The sequence below is a fragment of the Typopeltis vanoorti genome, chromosome 1 (genome assembly GCF_054136105.1).
Source record: "Typopeltis vanoorti isolate ZY-2024b chromosome 1, IOZ_Tvanoo_1.0, whole genome shotgun sequence".
In the NCBI taxonomy this organism is placed as follows: domain Eukaryota; kingdom Metazoa; phylum Arthropoda; class Arachnida; order Uropygi; family Thelyphonidae; genus Typopeltis; species Typopeltis vanoorti.
In genome coordinates this window covers 171,736,254-171,755,583 of record NC_143549.1, presented here as the reverse complement: position 1 = coordinate 171,755,583, position 19,330 = coordinate 171,736,254, and the positions used below count along the sequence as shown (strand labels likewise).

The window sequence follows — 19,330 nt, the reverse complement described above, 5'->3', positions numbered from 1 at the left end:
TGAATGGGGGTTGTCGGTTTAATGGAGCAAAATGTATGATCTTGAGGTTTGGGACACATCGATAGGACTTTGCATACTCTATTGGAGGAGCTATACTGGAGGAAGATCTGGAGACGAGATCTGGGGTTCAGGTTTCTATGATTGATAGAAACCTGAAGTTTAGGGGACATATTGCAAAGGTGGTGAAGGTAACACAGAGGATTGCTGCAATAATGAGAAGGACTCTGACCAGCAGAAATAAAAGAGTTATTATTCCTTTGTATAAAACTCCAGACCACACTTAGACTATTGTTCACAGATTTGGTCCCCAGGATTTGAAGGGGATAAATTAACTTTGGAAAGGGTACAAAGGCAGATAACAAAGATGGTTTCAGGACTGTACAATGTTAGTTATGAGGATTGGCTGAGGGAATGTGGACTGCAAAGTTTGGTGGATAGAAGAAGGAGAGGTGATATGATTGAGACTTTTAAGCTGTTGAGAGGTGGTTACAGGGTTGACACTGGGGAGTTCTTTCACTTGGTTGAACAGCGTGGAGTGATGACAAGGGGCCATCCTTCCCTGTAAGTTAAGAAAGGAAACTGTGAGCTAGAGAATGAGGAGTGGTTTCTTTGCTTGGAGGGTGGTTGAACCATGGAATGCATTGCCTGATAGAGTGGTGAGAGTGAGAACGGGCAATGAGTTTAAGAAATGGTATGATAGACATTGTGTTTCCTAAGAGGGACCTTCCATGATGAGTCTTGATAGACTTTTTGTTTCCTAGGAAGGACCTCCCGCGATGAGTCTTTTGACTCCATGGAGGCCTGGATAATAAAAATAAAAAAAAAATAAAAATAAAAACATGTTTTTTAAGTGCAATTTAAATTTTAAAGGGCACTGCTAGCACATAAAGACAGATGCAACAAGTGATGTGAGCTATTAAAAAAAATAAATATTAATATTAAGGAAAGATATTATTGTGTTTAGTTTGTGAAAATACTGGTATTTAAATTTGCACTATTTGAATTGATGATTTTTTGTATAATTGTATAGCATTTATTTAATATTTAGTTAGGATTTTATGATATCAGTATTGTCTCCATGTATAGTGATTATATTCAGAATGATAGCTGCCTGTTTCAGTAACAGCTAACCCTCTCCCATTTAAAGATTACATTATTCATAACCTAGTTGAAGATTTTGTAGCTTGCTATATATGCGGTGTGTATGTTGCTTAAGAATGTGGCAAGTGCAAGATGGGAATGTGTATGTGTGCATGAAATTCAGGTGGTGGAAGACATGAGTGTCTCAATTTTGGGATTTAGCAGTGGTGGAGATGGTGCTTTGGAAATAGGTGATTTCAGTTTGTGGATGACAGTAGTGTGTTAGAAGACGGAGAGAATGTTAAAGACCTACATATAGATTTAGCCTTGGTAGTTTAGTGGACAGAGATGGTTTTTCTGATGGCCATGATTGTATGTGTGAAGGCAGTTGAAAGCAGAATGTATGGAGAGAGAAATAGAACTGCTGAGAAAGGAGATGGAAGGAAATGAAGACTAAGTGGAGGAGGATGAATGAAATATTGGGAGGAGAGATAGGGTTGGCTAGTATGAGAGGGACAAGAGTGGGTGTAAGAGAACAGCCTCAGAGAGGAAAGCGAGAGAATGGGGGAGACAGTGGAAGAGAAGAAATTGCAAAATGATGAGAGAGTATGGAAGCAAGGGAATGTTAAATGATGTGAGAAAATGAATGAATGATGATGTGAGAGGGGAGGAAGGTTGGGAGAGAAAGTAGAGAGATTGCAATCCGTAAGAGTCAGGGATGCTAGCAAGAGAAGGATGAATGAATCTATTCGGAGTGTCATGTATGGAGATTCGACATTTCGGGGTGTGCAGAGTAGAGTGCTTGCCTGGTGGAACAATAGAGAGTGTGGCAGTGATGAGGGATGAAAGTGTGGGGGAGATGATAGTAATGGTTCTTGCAAATGACTTGAGAGATAGGGTAAATTGTGTAGCACGAGATTTGAGGTTAATATTAGACATAGTGCAGCAGAAATGTGTCTGAGGAAAGATAGTATTACTCCAGTATGATAATGCAGAGTGGATGAGAAGAACACTGATGATGAATGAGATGATAGCAAGAATGTGCAGAGAAAGGGGTTTGAAATATATAGTTGTGTGGAGTATATTTGAGAATAGAAGGGAGCTGTATGGAAGAGACAGACTGCATTTGAATGCAGATGGATAGAGGCATTTGGAGAGACTGTTGTTTTCTGGGCAAAATAATGAACAATATTATTGTTTGTTTTTATTAGGTTGGATATTTAAAAGTGATAATTTTTAAAATAAATATCTATGTGCAATTTTACTTTAGTTTTTACCAAAGTAAAAACTAAAGTAAACGTTTTTGTGTATACTAAAGTAAAGTTTTTGTGTAAAATAATTGTGTAATGTCAAAAAACTGTAAGAACATCTTAGTTTACTAGTATAAAACACATGTTAAGAAAATTATAAGTCATCATTGTTTTATAAAAATGTAGTGGATGTGAGAATTTTTTTTTCACAAAAAAAGGGGGGAGGCATCTCCTTAAAAAGTTTGAAAGCCACTGTCTTAGCATGTGATCAAAGAATTTCCTTTTCCTTATCATTCAGTCAACTTTTTTTTAGTTTGCTCCTTCAAGTACTTGTGTTCATTTGTATGTTTTTCTATTTAGCTATCCTGAATTAATCTTTATAGTAACCACAACTCCATAATCAAAAGCCTTTTTTTACCATTCCTTTTTTTTCAAATAGTCCATTTTTCTGAGGGATACCTTAATCTATACAGACATAACAAGTTATTATTTTATCATTCTCTTTATCTGTGATTATCATCGCTTTTGTTTACTTTACTGGATATTTACTTTTAGACCAAGTTTATCATAGTGCTCTATTAGTTTATTAATTATACTTTGCAAATCCTCTTCATTCTTAGTGATTAGTGCTGTGTCATTTTGCATATTTTGAGCTATGTCTCTTTTTCTTTCTGTTCCTGCATTACTCTTTTGGATAATATCTGAAACAGTAGTGAAGAAACTGCCTTGTCAAACTCCCCTTTTTATATTGAAAGTTTTTCCACTTGGTTATACTATAAATTAAAGATGCCAAGAAATTATATTCTTGGTTTAATCCTTTATCCTTCACGTGAAGTAACCTCGTGACTGAGCAACATTGTATATAGAAGTCAATAACTTCATATCGCTTGTCTTAGCATAACAAGTATATAAGACAAGTGATGTGAAGTCATTAACTTCTATATACGAGTTGTCCAGTCGTGAAGTTACTTCATGTGCAAACTTTGTTTGCTGACACTTGGATAAAGGATTAAACCAAGAGTATACTTTCTTGGCATCTTTAATTTATAGTATAAACAAGTGGAAATACTTTCAACATCTATCTCTAATCCAGAGTATTTTAGTAATAAGGTGTGACACCTTTTGGCTACCTGTATATGGCAATATGACTTCTGCATTACTTCAACCTTGGTACCACTTCTGGGTATGGCTCCCATTGATGAGACCGCAATAACTGGAAAACAGTTTACAAGAAGCAGACTACACAATTTCTCCTTCACAGAATGAAGACCTCATTCTGTGAAGAATGAGAACTGTGACACCTCACTAATCATAGTCTCCTTACTGCATTGCCTCATTAAATGTATGAGGATTTCACAGGCAAATTAAACAAGAAACTATATGGAAATTTATGCTACATGATATCAGGTTTTTGTTTCTCCAAGAAACATACTTCTGCAGATATGAAAATATAAACACTTTAACAGTTAGATATCCAATTCTTTCTTATTGGAGCTTTGAAAGAATTAACAGGGTTGGAGTAGGAGTTCTTATTCTTGCCACCCTCTTTGGATCATTCTGTAATATCCAAAAGGATGCTGAAGGGAGAATCTTGACAATAGACTGGAAATACTGTGGATGTGTAATAAGGTTTATAAATATTTATGCTCCAGTGGAATAGTTAGATGAAAATCTAACCAGTGCCCACTACATCATAGCAGCTGGAGAGTAGATTTGTATTGAAACCCCCATTAGACAAAATAGGAGGACACCTCAGGAGTGGAGAAGTGGGATATGCACAGTTAAAAACATGTCTCGACAATACTCAACTAGTAGACATATGAGGGATTCAGAATTCTAATCTCCTGGCTTACACATATATGAATCAAGGTATTGGTACCCATCTTGATTGAATTTATATTTCTTCTTCCCTTATAAATAGGATAATTCAGATAAAACATCTTGACATCAGCATGTCAGATCATAATCCAGTTCTACTTAAGTTCCACTGCATGGAACAAGTAGAGATTAGTTCTGGCCCATGGATACTTTCACTAAATTTTCTGTTGATCTTTTCAACAGAAAATTCCAGACCCTCTGTTCAAATTGGAATAATGTTACCTGGAATTGGGATATGTGGTTAAAATTCAAACAAGCAGTAAAACAGAATATGATGAAATGGCGAAAGGAACAGGCTTCCTCAAAAGAAAAAAAAAGTTGAAAGATCTGTATAAAGAGAGAAGCTGGTTCATAGCAAACCAATGCAAGTATAGAATGTAGCAATATCATTAGAAGCATTAACATAGAAGTGAAAGGCAGAAACAAGTAAAAGAAAGAAATTTAAAAGAAGAATACAGCAGCACTTAGCAGATTGCCCTTCAGCTGCATTCTTCAATAGATAATTCACTAAATTCTGCAAAGAAAGGACTATCACTGAAATCTGTGTTGATGGTGAAGACATGTCCACCACTCAAGACATCTTTGACTCCTTTCAAAAACACTACAAAAATCTTTAAACGTGTGGACAGACTTATGTGTTCGTCGAACATGTTGTTTATTATTTTAACGGTATAATAGAACACAGAAACTAAGTAAATAATTAATTTATTGACTTGATGCTGATATTTCGCTGGTATTATAACCAGCATCTTCAGAGCACAAAAACACTGTTTGTCACAATACGCAAGACTAAAACAACATGGTATACTTAACCAAAATTGTAGCAGTAACACAAAGACTAGAGTCCTGGTTTTGGCGCCCTCTATCTGAAAAAAAAAAAAAAAAAAAAAAAACGCTATCATATATTACTAGAGTCCTAGAAAAGTGCTAGTTTTTTCTTAATATGACTGTCTCCCAGATCTTCGGCAAGTTAATACAGCCATATTTGTTGAGATTTGGAGTGTGTTTTAGGGCTTCTGTCGCCTCTAAGAACAATCTCTCTGATTTATATGGGTTTCTGTGTAGTACTTTTGTGTTTTTCCAGTTGATCCTGTGTGCAGGGGTATCCAGAGCATGGTCTGCTAGGCCCGACTTCCCATAATGATATTTCCGGACGTATCGTTTATGTTTGCTGATGCGGATATTCACAGTTCTTCCTGTTTGACCGTAGTAGGCTTGATTGCATGAGCAGGGTACTTGGTAGACTCCTGGATGTGATAAAGGAGGAATGCTGTCCTTGGGTGAGCGGATGAGGGTGGCTAATTTGCTACATGGTCTGAATGTGGTGCGTAGTTTATGTTTATTGAGGATTCTTGAGATCTTTTCGGATGTGCCTTTAATGTAGGGGATGGTGACTGTTTTGTTGTAGTTCTCTGTGGTGGATTGTGACAAACAGTGTTTTTGTGCTCTGAAGATGCTGGTTATAATACCAGCGAAATATCAGCATCAAGTCAATAAATTAATTATTTACTTAGTTTCTGTGTTCTATTATACCGTTAAAATAATAAACAACTACAAAAATCTGTTTGAAAACAATAGTATTGTGGGAAATTATCTCTTGGAACATTAATGGCTTTCCAGTTCATGTCCAAGATGGGCTTGACAGACCCATTACAGCATCTGAAGTTACCACAGCCTATAAGGAATGCCAGACAAGAAAATCCCCAGGACCTGATGGTCTAGGGATATAACTTTACTGTGAGGCCTGGGATTTTATTATTCCCATTCTAGTTATATTATTTAATTCTTTTATCTCATCAGGACACATACCAAGTGAATTTGTAGTAAGCCATAATGTCCTCATTCCAAAATCCAATAGAGATCATACCTTAATCAGCAGCTAGAGCACTATTTCTCTATCTAATACTGACTAAAAGATATTTTTCCACATTATCAGTAACAGGCTCAAAGTGGGAATGAGATATATAATTAAAAGCACACTGGTGTATGGATTTCCAACCTGAGCAGTAGAATTTAATCTGCTTCTGCTATGTGATATCTTATCCGATTAGTTAATATGAAAAAGGAGTCAATGGCAGTGCTATCAGTAGACCTTACTCAAGCATTTGATAATGTCTGCCATCCCTTCTGTTCCACATCCTTCAGCAAATTGGTGTAGGTAAAAAGCTGCTATCCATCATCAAAGCAGCCTATGCCAATTCAACTACCTGCCTCCTAGTTAATGGGTTTCTGCCAGACCCGATCAACATTTGAAAAGGAGTCTAGTAAGCTTGCTCTCTTAGTCCATTGCTCTTTGCATTGGTTCTTGAACCTTTCTTACAGGAAGTCAACAATATGCATGCTATGTGAGGAATAATGGTTCCTTCAATGATGAAGGAGAATAAGGTATTAATGTATGCCAATGATGTAGGGCACTTTGAAGAATAATGATTCCACATATATCTTTTTTGGTATTTTGGAAAAATTCAGCAAGATCAGTGGATTAAAATTAAAAGTTTTTGGAAAGTGGGATCTTGGAGGCATTCCTTTTGGACTAATCCCTAAGAGAGAACCCCTCATTATATTTGGAATTCCCTTCTCCACTTACCCAAGAACTTTGAAACCTTAGAAGACTTGAAAATAACCTCACTTTCCTTTTATTCTAAAACTATAGTACTCAAAACCATAATATTTCCTGCTCAATTGTACATAATAAATATTCCAGACATGACAGAAGCTGAAGAAAAGCAATTATATAGTAAGCCTGTGCAATTTTTTGGTCCAGCCGATACCAAGAAGTTAAAAAGGAATTTCTTCAACTATCAAAGAAGCATGAAGGATTTGGGCTTCCAGTCTTAAAATGCTGCTATTTAAGCAATACAGCTTCAAAAATCCATAAAATATTGCAGACCAATCACATATGTGCAGATCTTCTCCTGTACTACCTGGGTTTTCATCCTCCCCTGTTTGGAGTAAATGATTATAAAGGTCCAAAAACTGAGATTGTTCCTGAATACTACAACACTCTGGCATTGACATTCTTTCCATTAAAAAAAAGTAAAATTTGGTATAAAGAAATCTTTAATTTCTTTTGCCACAAACTTCCACAGTTGGGTATTGATAACAACACTTTATTTCATAACTTATTGAAGATCCAAGGATACCCTAACAGGAAGGATTTTGCTTAGAGAATTGCATATGGCCATCTTCCAGTCAATACCATCAAATGGAGGTACTTTAACATTGGCGATCCGATCTGTGACATCTATTACCAGTTGAAAACAGTAGAACATGCATTCTACAGCTGTCCTCTTGCCCTGTATATTTGGAACAGATTAAGTAATGTGTTGGGCATTCCATTACTTACAACAGAACAGGTTTTTTTTGCAGTAACCACCACCTGTCAGCAATGGGAAGAGAATTTTGATTTTTATAATTAATGAATTAAAATACCATTTATGGAAGTTTAGAAAGAAACATGGATTTCAAAACTAGCAATATGGCATCCAAATGCTTTATAATATTGTATTGTGGAAATTTTATTGTTCAGTGAGACAATTTTTGTATTTAGAAAGAAACATTCTAGGCGATATCAAATTTTTGACTAGATGGTGTAGACCAGTGCTTCCCAAACTTCTGGATGTCAGGGCCCCCTTTGCAAAAATTAAAATATTTCATGCCCCCCCTCGAAAAAAAATCGTAATACAGAGATATATTATTATAATATTTATTGTATTTATATTCAATACAAAACATACACAACGAATATTGCAAACATCAAATGCATATATTACATTTTTTGCCTCTTACCGTTTGGTTCTGAAGACGATGTGGGCTGTTCTGGTAAAATATGAAATACTGTGGGGTTTTTTTTGAGTCTGTTTCTGCTTCTTCTGATTGTTCACGGGATTTTTTTTTATTTTTTATCAGCCACTTATCCATCTCAGGGTTAAATTTTTAACGTAGAATAGATCAAATAATATCACCACTTACCGATACTGGCACACCACAGACTGATAACATGAAATGAGTGAATATTACCTGAATAAGGGAATCCCCGGACCAGGAACATTTTTCTCTTTTGTGACTTTTCTCCCTTTACGGTAATTAAGACTAACGCAAAACAGACAGCAAAGGCAGGTTATTAAAACATGCATATGATTGGTGTATTAACAAAAGATCGCGCAACCTAAAGATAAAAGCATAGCTGACAATTGAGTTGAAATGCTAACGCTCTTCAACCGAATTCCATATTTGAAACTGCCATAACATTCATTATATATATATATATATTACTTAGTTTTAACAATTTTATGAATTTTAACACGTTCGGTTGAATTTTATTGCTGCCTTGGGAAATCGAACTCACACACATCTAATTAGTAACAATAGTTTTTAGTTAGATACTGTGTTTGCCCATGCAACATATGGTTTTGTTTCAGTCTATACAGCATAGTTTCTGTATGAGGGGACATGTGATTCATTAATTAGTGTGTTATTATTCCAGTTGTCTCTAATTGCACTATTTGTTGAGAAATATATTACACAGACTCCTCATACCTTATTCACTGGCATAATAAAAGTACTTGTTTTTATGTGGCTGTTAGGGAGGGTGTCTACCACTGCAAGCGAGTTGCTATCTACCCACATGAACTTGTTTAACCTTTTTTTCATGTGTGAAGTATATGCGAAACTTTTATTGGTAACAGAAAATTAAGCTTTTTTTCATGTGTGAAGTATATGCGAAACGTTTATTGGTAACAGAAAATTAAGCTTTTTTTCATGTGTGAAGTATATTATATGCGAAACTTTTATTGGTAACAGAAAACTAGCTCGGATGACATTGATAATATAAAATGAGTTTTGATAAGTATATAAAGTCAATATCAACAGTCCCTGATTACGAAGGCATGATGAAAGGGACAGGAAGATTCGGAGCTTCCTTGGAGAGCATTCGAAGTAAATACAATTAACCACTGCTTTGAAATGAAACATATGAATAAGCAATATTTACTAATATTCATTAAGCGCCGAAATATGCAGGAAGCAAAGGTTGTGAACCAATACCAATGTGTGATTTTTTCCATTAAAATATAAAAAATAACAAAAAAGAAATAATGAATAATAAAAGTTAAATACGTTTCTTTTAAAATAAAAAAAATCTACTTAATCTTTAAACATTTTAAATTTGTTTTCATTATTTCATGGCCCCCCTCAACAAAACCTATGGCCCCCAAGGGGGCTGCGGCCCACAGTTTGGGAAGCGCTGGTGTAGACCACCCACATTATGCAATATTCTTGCGGTGGTGGATGAAATTCTATCTATTCTTGCTATGAGAGGTTTTTTAAATATTCCATCCATCCTCTTAATTCAATGTGGTCTTATAGTCAATTGCAGGGATGACCGGAGAGCAATCCCAGCAGAGAAGGCCAACTCAAGGCAGTTAACTCAGATAAGGCTAACCATCTCAGTATCAGTCATCTTTGCATTTTAGTTTCAATTGGGATCATTCATCTATATGAGATTGGTGAAAAAGGAAAACTGATAGCCTTTGGCTATATGATGATATAAAAAAGCTGAGGCCTTTTCTCTATCTCTCATACTATCTGTCTTTTCTTTCTCCTAATACTCTCAGGCTCTCTTGCACTCCTATACTAGCTACTCTAGGTCTGCGATGAGCACTCATTTACTTTTTCACCTCAATAAAGGTCAAAATTGATCTGGATAGTGGCCTTCCCCATAATCATAGCATTATACATGTCTTTAAGGATATGTGCTTTGCTATGAGATATTAAGATAGGTGAATGTGAAGTCATTAGCTTCTATATACGAGTTGCCCAATCGTGAAGTTACTTCCCAAGCAAACTTTGTTTGCTTACACTCAGATAAAGGATTAAACCAAGAGTATAATTTTTTGGCACCTTTAAATTTTCCCCTTTTTATATCTATTCATTGTGAAAGTTTGCCGTTTATTTTCATTACAGACTGTTGATTCTATTATGTTTTTTTTTTTTTTATCAAATGCTTTTCATGATCGATAAAACAAAGATCTTGGAAGCAGTTCTGACAATAAAATATATTGTATTTTGTTAAGATCTGGAATATAAGAACTGATTTGTCTTTCTTTTTGTGGTTAATATTATTGAAGCATTTATTTTTTCAGCATTCAAATCTTCTCCTACTCTGACCTATGTAGGCATTGTCACATGAAGAAAAAGATGGATCTGAAAACTTGAATACCTCAGTGATATTGAACACAAAAGAAGGATAAGCCAGGTCTTACCTACCACATCTTCATGTGAACACCACCATATAATTTTAAAAAATGTTATATCACAACTTTTTTCAAAGATCATTTTGCTCATGCAGCAAAGCCTACATCAGTCAGACTGGAAGAAGTTTTGAAATCCCAAGACCATATCTTGAGATAATAGCTTAGATATGATGCGGTCTATCTGAGATGTTGGTATCATAGTTTCTTCTTGACACAGAACAGACAAAATATACTAATGCCTGATGACTTTAGTTTCTTCATTGCTTATCCAATTATCCAACTCAAGTTTATACAATAGCTACAGATATTTTAGGGTTAGTGAGTTAATTACTTTAAAGCATTCAGCTGTATGTGAGTATAGTTGAAATTACTACAGGTTAATAATAAAATAAGCACAGTATATTTTTAAATATTTTAATTTATAAAATCTATGTTCTTGTTCACTGTTCACTCATACAGATAGTAATTTACTTTGTGTATGGTTTATTTTATTTTTAGATGATCGACCCCCACCAGATAGAACTATAATTGTTAAAGTATTGCGCACAGTGTCTTTGAGTTTGTTTGTTAGTATGTGTGTTGTATCCTTCCTTGGTATTGTCTGGGCAGTAGCACTTCTCATCTTCAACATTGTATTTCGTCATGCAAGGTAAGTTAGAACTTCTGAGCTTCATTCAGATATATGATATAGGAACATATGAGTGCATGTATACAAGAGAAAATTAAAAAGTAAAGGCTGTTCATGTGCAAGAATAATACAGCATATGAAAAATACTTTTACTAGGTTGTTGTACATACTGTGCAAATAAACAAGTCATCACAGTCATTCCTGTCACTGATGTTCGTTGTATTTTGTACACTTGAGAAGTAAAGCGTACTAATTTGAATTGTGCCATTTAAAGTGAGTTTTGCAGGAGACAAAATCCATTAAGATTTACAGAAGAATGTTAGTACACTATGGTAAAAGTAATAAGTCAAAGTAAGAAGTGAAATGGTTCAGAAGAGAAATTGAAGCTTGCTCTTTACAATAAAATGTAGATATCATCTACATGTATTGTAAATAGCATCCAGCCAGCACAACCATTGAAACAGTTCAGTAATTTTAATTTGAAATTCTTTCTTATCTAACTTGTAGATAGGTTTAAAACCTTCTTTGGGTGGGATTTACATTAATATTTATATAGTGTGTGTGTGTGTATGTGTGTGTGTGACCAAAAATGTCTGAAGAAACTAATAAAAAAAAATGATAGCAAGACTATATAAAATTATAAAAGAATTAACAAAAACATCCCAAAACAGGCCAGCAAAAATGAAAGATAAAAATAATAATGAAACTGGAACAAGTCAAGTGATTAAAAAAATTAGGAAAGAATATTACCAGATACTTTTCCATAGGGAAGAAGACTGGAAAAACACAAATGAAGAGACAGAAAAGAAAAATGCCATTTATAATAAAAGAAGAAATTTTGAATGCAATAAACCAAATAAACTGGTTTAAGTCACCTTGTTATGATGAAATTCCTACTGAACTGTGGAAATATGGTGTCATAGCAGCCATCAATTTCCTATTTGAACTTTTTAACCAAATACTATGTATAAGTGAAATTACAGATGATTGGAACACAGGCATCATCATACTAGTTTTAAAAAAAAGAGATAAACAAAGGTGTGAAAATTATAGACCCATAACACTGCTAAGTCACAGCTACAAAATCTTCACACATAATATACAAAATAGAATCCAGACTAATGAATCAGACAGTAGGAGAAGATCAAGCAGGCTTCACACTTGGGAGATCTATTATAGACCATATTTTTGCAGTTAATAGCCTGGCTGAAAAGTACTGGACATACAACTTACCTATATACTGCAGTTTTATTGACTTCTATCAAGCATTTGATTCCATTGACAGGAACAAAATGATGAGCATCTTTAATCTATGACATTAAATTCAGAAAAACAAACCTTTATTATAAATTATTATAAAGATTCCCAAGTAACTGTCAAATTTAATAAAATAAAAGACAAAATTCAAAGTAGAAAAAAGGAGTTATGTAGGATTTCCAACTCTCACCAAATTTATTTATCCTAATCTGTCTTCTTGAAGAAATATGCAAAACTATAGCTAAAGAACCAGATCTACAAATAAATGGCATGAATATTGTTCACATTATGAGGGTGGTCTGAAAAGTTCTTGGCCTAAGAATGAGAAAACGAATTTATAATTTCAAAATTATTTTTATTTTTCAACATAATCTCCCTTAAGACTAAGACATTTATTCCATCGATGCTCCTTCCCTGTAGTGGTTCTAAATAAGATCTGCAAAATACCCCTCTACAGCCTCTTGATTTGAAGAAAAACGCTGACCAGCGAGAAAGAGTTTTAGTTTTGGGAAGAGATAGAAGTCAGAGGGAGCCAAATCTGCAGAATAGGGTGGATGTTCCAACAATTCATAATGCAGATCCCTTAATTTTTCCATTGCCAAAACACCTTTGTGGGCAGGTGCACATAGTCCTGATGAAAGATGATTTTTTCTTCTGCAAACCAGATCTTTTCTTACATATTTTTTCGTCTAGTCTGGTTAAAAGATCGGAATAATATTCCCCGATTATTGATTTACCCTTTTCAAGATAATTAATAAACAAAATGCCTTTAGTATCCCAAAGCACCGATGCCATGACTTTCCCTGCTGATGGAACTGAATTTGTCTTCTTTGGCATCAAACAACCAGCTTCTGTCCACTGTTTTGACAGCCGTTTGGATTCTGGTGTGTAATGGTGAATCCAAGTCTCATCCATAGTAATAAATTGACGTACGAAATCAGTTTTATTTTTGTTAAAATGCTCCAACCACTGTTCAGAGATTTTTATACGAGTGCATTTTTGATCTGCTGTGAGCAATATAGTCTCAGCAATTCCACGCACTTTGACTCGCCGGTCATCCAATACCATTCGTGCAGTTGATCAAATTTCTGGTGTTGTTACACTTTTTGGATGTCCTTCATGTGGATCATCTTCAAGGCTGGTACGGCCACTTTTAAACTTGGCAGCCCAGTTCTTAATTGTTGAAAACGAAGGAGGAAAGTGCCCATAAACATTTATGAACTTCGAATAAATTTATTTTGGCGTTAAACCTTCTTTTAGAAAGAATTTTATAATTGCATGATACTCAGTTTTATCCATTTCAAGGGATACAGACAACACTTTTGCTTCAGACTACTGTATAAAACAAACTACTTCATAGAATGACTTGCAATTTCACATGTATGCTTATGACAGATTATGTAACAACTTAGAAAAAAAAATCTTGCTGATAATTTGCCATCTATGGTCGAGGCTGAGAACTTTTCAGACCACCCTTGTAAATATGTAAACAATATTATTATTATTGCAGAATTTAGAGCACAATTGGAAAAGACAAAATATTCTACTTTTTAATGAATGAAGAGGTTTCTGGAACTTCAAAACTTTGGAATAAAAATTAATCTAAAAAAACTAAAACAATGAAAATAGGAAGAGATCAAGAAAAATTTCAATAAACTTAGAAAATCACATACTCGAAGAGGTAAAGCAATTTACATCTCTTGACAATCTCATTTTTTTAGGCTTTAGAGAAAGCAACCTCACACAGTGAAAAAGGAAAAGTTGGTCCTTGTTGGGGATTTAAATAGCAAAGTAGGAAATGGTTGTTAGACATACAAAAATATTTTGGGAAAATTTGGAGAAAAGAGCAAAGCTAATAATAATGGCAAATATCTGTGGATTTCTGCTCAGGACATGGACTGGTTATTACTAACAAAATGTTCCAACCTAAAAATGTGCATAAATTGACATTATGGTGTCATAGAGAGAAGAGGCAAGGAATAAGAAAAGTCTCATTGACTATGTTATTGTTGATAGCAATGTTTTCTCACCTCACCGGTGAAGCACACTAGAGTTATACAGAGGATTTGAAATTGGAAGTGACCACCATTTAGTCTTGAGCAGGATAAAATTGAATTTCTTATTGAAAAGAAGAACATGTGAGAACGTTTTAAAGCGAATAAAAGTTCAGCATCTCTCAGATGTGAATATAGACTAAAATACACAAATATTATTCAAGAAAACATGAAAGAGTTTGAGAAGAGGAACCAAACCTTAGAGATTCAGTGGCAAATCCTGAAGAAAACATTGATTGATTGATTCAACCAGAGAGGCATGTGGTGAGGTTGTGTGCAAGGATAGAAATATCAGAACTCCATGTTGGACACAGGAAGTTAAAAAGGCAGTGAAGGAAAAGAAGAAAGAATATCAAAAGTTTCTGGCAAATAAGTCAGCTTGTACTCTTAGAGAATACACAGACAAATGTAAGAAAGCCAAACACTGTAGAACTAGCTAAATAAAAGTCATAGAAGACTTGGGTAAGAACATAGAAAATAAATATCAAGAAGGTGGTAAAATATTCTGGAGACTGTTGAAAAAGCTCAAAAATGGAGGAAAGAATGCTTAAAAGGAATTAGAGATGACAAAGATGACATGAAAACTGGAGAAGAAGATATTCTTGATATGGAGTAATTACTTCAAAAAAATTGGTGAATAAAACAAGCTGTGACACCACAGTGGTAAAAAAACACTCAACAAGCATGCAATCAGGAATATATATCCATACATGAAATTGAAAAAGCCATCAAATGCCTGAAATGTAGAAAGGCAGCTCGAGTAGATGATATTTGACCAGAAATGTTTAAGTATGGAGGTATAAAAGTCTTACAGTGGCTGCACTGTACTGTATAGTTCAGAAGGCCTGGACAGAGGGATGAATTCCAAAAGGGAAATAAAACTGAATGTTAGAATTAAAGAGGTATTTCCCTACTGAGTGTTTCTCATAAGATTTATGCAAGTATACTCGAGAAACAGTTGAGGATTGTGAAAGGGAAGCTTGGTAATAACAAGTTGGATCCAGGCCAAATAGAGGCTGTCAGGAGTTCAGATTTTCACTTTACGACAAATAGTTGAGAAATCATGGGAATATAACAAAGATCTATATTTAAGTTTTGTAGATCTATAAAAGGCATATGACAAGGTGCCAAGAGAAAAGCTATTCAAAATACTAGAGTTATATGGTTTCGATGGGGCATTATATCAAGCAATTCTTATTCTCTATTTGAGTTGGTAGTCAGCAGTTAGAATTGAAGACAGGAAGATAGTTTAAGATAAAATCAGGTGTGCTACAAGGGCGCACATTATCTCCACTGTTATTCATTATCTATATGGATCACATTATAAAGGAAAGCAGTATTAAACCTAATATCACAATTGTAGATGTTAATCTCAGCTCTTTACTTTATGTAAATGATGTTATACTTTTAACCAAATCTAGTACAAGTCTGCAAGATTCCCTGACTAAATTGAATAACTGTTGTAATAGGTATGGTATGAAGGTCAGCAATAACAAGGCAAAGACAATGAAAATAGGCAGAAGCATTGAAAATATCATCTGCATTGGAGAACCTATAGAACAAGTAAAATATTTCAGCTACTTAAGCACAATTTTTAGTAAAGATGGTAAAAATTAAATATAGAAATAGACAACAAAATCAACAAAGCTGGTATGGCAGGAAGTCAGCTGAATAAGTTTATATGGAATAAAAGAGAAATTCATCAAAACACTAAATTAGCTGTGTAGAAGACAATGTTCAAACTAATTTTAACTTGTGGATCTAAGAGCTGGGTTAGCAATAAAACACTTCACCAAAGATGAGAGATTGCAGATATGAGAGGTCCTGAGAAAGATTAGGGGCATGAACAGATGGCATCAATTGCAATATGATATTAAAAATTAGGATATTAGGAAAGAACTTGACATTGTTAGCATCCAGGAATGTGTTAGCAGAGCTAATCTCAGGTGGTATGGTCACTTAAACAGAATGGGAGAGGAAAGAATAGCAAAACAAGTGTTCTCTGCCAGGTTGGTAGGAAAAAGACACAGAAGAAGACCAAGATATAGGTGGATTGATACAGTAAAAAGTGCCTTAGAAGACAGAAATATAAGATCTGATAATGTTAGAGTCTTGACAGGTAACAGATTGATTTGGAGGAAAATTGTAGATAGGAAGTTAATAATGATGTAAGTTTTTCATGTAGTACTATCATATCCTGTACATCCCTTGAGGGTACATGTCAGGAATATGATGATGACAATCTCATTACTCATAAACCTCGACAACACAGAAACAGTAAAATACAGACTTAACATAGGATAGTCTAATATGAAAAAATTAAACAAAATGTGGAAAAATAACAGCATTTCAAAAAAGTTTCAAACTAAAACTATAAAACCATTATTATACCTATGACACCTTATGGAGCTGTGACATGGAGACTCAATCAGAGAGAATTACAGAAAATCAGAGCATTTGCAATGAGATGCTTAAGACTCATATCCATTTCACCAACTTCATATCCATCCCCATTTATTGCAATTTAAATATCAGAATTCAAAAGCCTTTGCAGAGTTCCAGCAGTATCACCATATACCTATTACCTTTATCTATCTCAACCATCACTGTATTATAAAAGGTAAGTTACTGAGGCATGCAACTTACCTTTTCCGTGCGGTTAGCCTAGTGGCGAGTCCACCAGTTAGCCTAGTGGCTATGCGCTTCGCAACCATATGCCTGGAGAAGGAGTGTCCTAGGTTCGATTCATGTCGATGGTGCGAGGAGCTTAAGGATCTTCTTCAGCCATAGCCAAGTTAGCCAGTCTTGGACGTGGACAGCAGGGTTTTATCCACCAGTTTATCTGGGGTTTTTCATCCCGCAAGCAGGCAAACCGGTCCAGTGAACACACACAGATTACAGTCAGGAATACTGACCCAGCCATAGGTCTGATTCGTCAGCTATGCCGGTTCCGGAGCCCGGATAAAATTTGGGGGGACTGAGATGGTGCCTTACCTCCCCGTAAAGGGGGCTCACGGCCATGTATCATCATACGATTATTATTATTACTGAGGCATGACCTTCCCTTCATGAAACTATGTATTCTCCCCATATAGTATACCATTCCTGTCTCTACCCATTACTGGATTTTTCCGTTTGCCAACTTCTACAATACCATAGCCACCATTTCTGAGATGCTGACTGGACAATGATTTGCTATGTCAATCTTGCAGCCTCCTTTATTTTCCTGGCACAGCACAGCTCTGAGTGTTTCTCAGTACTTTGCTATTTCACCCTACACTCTTTCTTACATTCCTATATATAACTTTTCCTGGTTTTGTATCTTATCCACAGTTTTAGTGATGATAGGACTCCATTCTTTCTACTCATATATCAGATTTTGCAATGTCTAAACATCTCAAGCCTTCAAGATTATCTATATGCCTTGAATGATAATATGCATACTATTCTACAATGGGGTGATAACAAATTAGCTGCTATTAATGCTTCCAAAACACAGTTTTTAATTTTTTCTCACAAAACGACCTTCGTTCTTCCCACCTTATCTTTGATAATGCTCTGTCAACAGTCAAGACCAGCTGTCACCTCTCATACTGTTGCAGACATATCACTTCTGTCACATCCTTTTTCACTCAAGATGTTTCCTCTCTTCTGCCCAAGGATGGTTTCTCTCTCTCTCATTCTCTCTCTCTCTCTCTCTCACACACACACACACACACACAGATATTCTCCAGTGGAAACAGTCTCGCAGATGGGTTTTCACATTGTGTATCTTCTACAGATGTTTCCATGGGTGTTGTTCAGCAGAAGTGGCATCCACAAATGCCCCCCCTCCCTCTCTCTCTCTCTCTCTCTCTCTCTCTCTCTCTCTCTCATTTCTGCTAAGCCTTTATTATCTTTCATTTCATCTATATTGGTTCTCTGAAACAGGCCTTCCCCATGAATTACTCTCCAAAAGACGACAATCTCTACCTCTTGAAAAAGATTATTAATATACCTTTTTCTCTTTTCTATATATCTTTTCTCTTGACTGCCATTAACACATAGCATTGATTTGCAGCTTCTTGTGTGTGTGTGTGTGTGTATGTGTGTGAGAGAGAGGATGTGATATATATATATTATATATAATAAATTAAATAGGTGTTTAATTTACATAGTATTATTATTATCACAGACTCATCTAGGAGGTCCCTTTTGTCATACACACACAGCTCATCATACTGCTCCTTAAACACATTGAATTTCTCTGCAGACATCATGCTCTCAGGCAGTGCATTCCAATCATTCACTTCTCTCCATGCAAAAAACCTTCTTCTCACTCCCTTGCTCACACCCTCCTTTTATACAGCTTCCAGGGATGACCTCTTGTTCTCTCCCAATCTCCCACCATTTTATGAAAAACCTCTTCATTGTTAATCCTGTAACAACTCCTTACTAACTTGTATGTCTCTATCATATCACTCTTCTTCCTCCTATCTGCTAGACTCTGCAAAGTGTATCATCTCAACCTTTCTTCACATTCAGCATTCCAGAAATCAGAAACTACCTTACTTGATTCCTTCTAGACCCTTTCCAACATCACTTCATCCTTTTGAAAACTAGGTGACCAAATCTGTTCACAGTTGTTCCTATGTGGGCCTAATCAGAGTCTTATACAATGGAACCAGAATCGTCTTACATCTACAAGTCAGTGTCCTTAGCATCATTGCCAGAATTTGTTGTGTTGTCTCTTCACAATTTTGGTAATGTGTCCTCTAAATTTTAGATCCTTATCCATCATCTCCCCCAGATTTCTTATTTCCTCCACCTCTGACAATATATCCTCACCAAGCATAAATCCTCCATCCCATCTTTGTTTTCCAAAATTTAAAACCTGACATTTTGCAACCTTGAACTGGCAACCCCCACTCCCATATCCATTCACTCAGT

At 35.3% G+C, this 19,330-nt stretch overlaps 1 protein-coding gene across 2 annotated transcripts in view; it reads left to right on the top strand.

Annotated features, from left to right (window-relative positions):
• The window catches only part of GABA-B-R1 (gamma-aminobutyric acid type B receptor subunit 1), a 194,835-nt gene that overhangs the window by 97,847 nt on the left and 77,658 nt on the right, over nt 1-19,330 (top strand). For both annotated transcript variants that reach the window (XM_090395464.1, XM_090395455.1), the window contains one exon: nt 10,961-11,111. In XM_090395464.1, coding sequence (XP_090251590.1) covers nt 10,961-11,111 — 151 coding nt within the window. The remainder of the gene's footprint in view (nt 1-10,960; nt 11,112-19,330) is intronic.